The 3,608-nt window shown below is 32.6% G+C and overlaps 1 protein-coding gene across 1 annotated transcript; it reads right to left on the reverse strand.

Moving 5' to 3' along the window:
* Nucleotides 1-435: 435 nt before the first annotated feature.
* On the reverse strand, nt 436-1,165 carry LOC149159992 (transcription factor bHLH118-like). The gene is made up of 3 exons (XM_089437035.1): nt 1,114-1,165; nt 609-982; nt 436-513 (listed from the first exon to the last, which is right to left on the reverse strand). The coding sequence occupies exons 1-3, from the start codon at nt 1,163-1,165 to the stop codon at nt 436-438; spliced, it is 504 nt and encodes a 167-aa protein (XP_089293161.1).
* Nucleotides 1,166-3,608: the final 2,443 nt, after the last annotated feature.

Raw genomic sequence — 3,608 nt, forward strand, 5'->3', positions numbered from 1 at the left:
TTTAAGAAACTTTAGGTACTTTTCGTATCAAAACTTATAAAACATACTTATTCTCATTTATTTAAGCATGGGAACGAAGACATGCCCAGAAATTTCATGGTTAGGCATTTCATAAGGCAGAGTATATAATTTCTGCTCCTACAGAGTGGAAAGAGTGCTTATACACTTATATTTATTTATAGAAGACCAGAACGATAACAGAAAAAATTGAAAAGAGAATTACTAAGAACGCAATAGACCAGACCAAAAAAAAATCTGCTCCCACAGAGAGCCAAAAGTGCTTATATTTATTTAGACAAGTTTGCTTTAAGTCTGTTACAGTAGGCTTAACTTTAGAGTAGTCTCGGACAGCCTTTTTCGAGAAGTGAATATCCATTTCAACAGAAATATGCAGCCACAAGAAGAGTAAACTATAGATTACTTTATTATCGAATTTTATGGAAGATTTCCATTCATCAAATGATCAATTCTCCCGTGTACGACAGCGCTATCAAATTGGCGAAAGTCTGAGAGCTGCAAGGTTAAGAAGTAGAAACGTTTAACTACTCTGAAAAAAAAAATTCAGATAAACATAGCAGCGTCAAGGTCTTCATACAATAATATATTACCTTCGACTGAACGCTATAAAAGTCCCTATCATTTATAGCAGAAACAGTAGCATCAACAACTTCAAGTCCGGCTTCTTCCAAAACCATTAGCAGAATAGACAAGTCAATCTGATTTTTGAAAGTGTTTACGGTGACTTGAATGCCTGGACCAAATTTGCCAACCCTAATTGTCTGATGTTTGTCCGGTTCAATGGGGGTTCGAGCGTGGGAAGCTTGACGGTTTTTATAAACACATGAGCTGGTGGAAAATGGTTTAACAGTGGCCATGAATTTTAGCTCCTCTCTTTTCTTTCCGACCTCTATTACCTTGTCTTGTAAATGAGAAATGTGTTTAATGGCTTCCAGCAGTTTTTCCGATAATGCGTATTTTATATACAAACATAACAATAACAAGTTTGCTTTAAACACTTTTATTAATATGTTTCTTAAAAAATGGCAAATACAAGTAAAGCCGCTGCCCCTTTCCTTTTGCCTTTAATACTTTTATTTATAGAAAACCTAACCATAGGGTACTCCTCGGGGAGTAGCGATATCAGTGTTGAACAAAACGCTTTCATCTTATTTCGCCTCTGCCTTTCCACCAGTTTCTGAATATTCCCAACACGTACCCTGCTGGCCTCATGATCACCACCACCTCCTCCCGCTGCTTTCTTCTTTCGATGGCTCCGCGTCGGTGGCAAACTAGGGTTACTGGAATCCAGCAAAGAATTTGCTGCCGAGTTACAGGTTAGAATTTGAGTGGGATCGCCAAGGTTGGCTACGAATTTTGGCCAATATTGAGTGAGCGCCTGTGAAGAATCATCCTCGGGAGTCTGATCCAGCTGCACCACCAGCCCTAAAGAAGCTGTTCCGAGCAGGCCGGAATCATGCGGCTTTTCGGTGGAGAGAGCATCAAGTATTACCACTGCAGGGGCATCGGCATCAATACAACTTCTGGGTTAATTGATTGGGTGGACATCACCAATAGCTTTTCCTCCACAAATCTTCCATTCTCAGAGGAGTGAGGATCATTACCAAACAAAAAATCAGAATTTTCAACTCTGTTACAGACAGACGCATTACTGGCAAGGAAAAGACTGTTCTTGCCGTTCTGATTTGAGGGACAGTTAAAAGTGGAATCTTTGTGGTTGACTTTTACAGTGGGAAGCTTTAGATAAAACGTTATTTGGTTTTGCATGCGTTTCTGGGGGTAAAGTTTTGGTATCTCATATGTTGGATACACAATTTTGCCTCGTTTATCTTATTATTCTCAGATTTTGAAACACCTTAAAACCTTATCGTATTATTTCGAAAGTTTTTGCTTCAGCAAATTTCAACGAAAATAGGTCTTTCCAGCATATAGTGTAAACGATGTACTGTTTCTTTGCGATTACGATGAGCCGGTAAGCCGCAAAAGGAATAGATTAGGAAATGCGTTCCACGATTGGAAAAGGAATAGACGAAGGAAACTCATCCCTGCGCATCTTCTAACCCTAGTTAGGAAGCTATCTAAATTTTTAGGTTTTCCAGCATATAGAGTAAACGATGTACTGTTTCTTTGTGATTACGATGAGCTGGTAAGCCGCAAAATGAATAGACCGGGGAATGTGTTCCACGATTGGAAAAGGAATAGGCCTCATTCCTGCGCATGTTCTAACCCTACTTAGGAAGCTATCTAGCTTTCTAGGTTTGGAGGAAAAGAATGAATCGTAAGGCATTATTTTGGACGCGTCACATAATGTTGTTTTCTTAATTATATAACTTAAAGTGGATGGGACGGATATTACATTATATTAATATTTTTTAAATATATAATTATAGTAAATTCCCTAAATCAAGTGTCACTCTGTAAACCCCGTCAAAACATTGACCATTAATATGCGCATCATTTAATGTTTATAACTAAGACAATTGTTTTTTAAAGATACACATGCTTGATGTTAATGTTTATGGTTTTAATTTAATTCATTATTATAATTATTTAAATTATGTTTTTTAAATAATGTTATTGACAATTTAATGAGTTGTTAAAAATCAGATAAATGATTTTTTTCCCTAATATAAATATAAATGGTAATGAATATATTTTTGAGTGTTTTTGTTATAATAAATGTTGAAAATTTATTTAAAAATGTTTTATCCATTCAAAAATAATTAAGAAGAAAATTGATAAATTCAAAATCTAATCAAAATAATATGAGTGGATTGTATCAATGGAATAAAACTATAAACATGATAAGAGGTCTATTAAAAGAAATAGAAAATACCAAAAATCACATTGTATATTAAAAAAGAAGAGTTATTGGAAAGGGGCAAATGCCAAAAATCACATGAATACCTTAAGTGATTGGATATCTAGTCATAATATTAACTATTTATATAACTATGTTCCAATGCCACTTACCATTAATCTTATATATGGCTATGTCAGTTATCATTAATCTTAACATATAGTTAAAACTAATATTTTTTAATTAAATGTAAATAAATATAATTAATCATTTATTCATTACAATAATTTGAATATTATTTTTCTATTTAAAAATGAATAAAAAATATTCATAACTTATTAAGTCACTACCACACATACCAATATTTTTATTAATAGCATCTTACTTTGTGAAACCCTAATTCCATGGTACGGATATATTTGGTATCATAAATAATGTAAAAGTGAAATTTAATCTTATACATTAATTCAATACATATAATAATAAGAAAATAAAGTAATTACAATCATATATTACAAATAAATTTATTGGAGAAATTCAAAGAGGAAAAAAAACCAGCATACTCATAGTAATAAAAAATAATAATAACAATCACATATTACACATAAATTTATATTAAAAATGCAAAGCGATAAAACCAACAAATCTTTTAAGGCAACATTTTTTATTTTTTAATATTATCAATCAACTTCATTATATATAACCTCATAACATCTAAAACCCACCCTTCATTAATCCAACATTAGTTTAATTTAAATTAAGACGCATTTATTTAACTAAAATTAATACT

This window comes from Pinus tabuliformis, chromosome 5_2 (assembly GCF_031772625.1).
Source record: "Pinus tabuliformis cultivar Carrire ecotype Pingquan chromosome 5_2, CPIR1, whole genome shotgun sequence".
Taxonomy (NCBI): Eukaryota; Viridiplantae; Streptophyta; class Pinopsida; order Pinales; family Pinaceae; genus Pinus; species Pinus tabuliformis.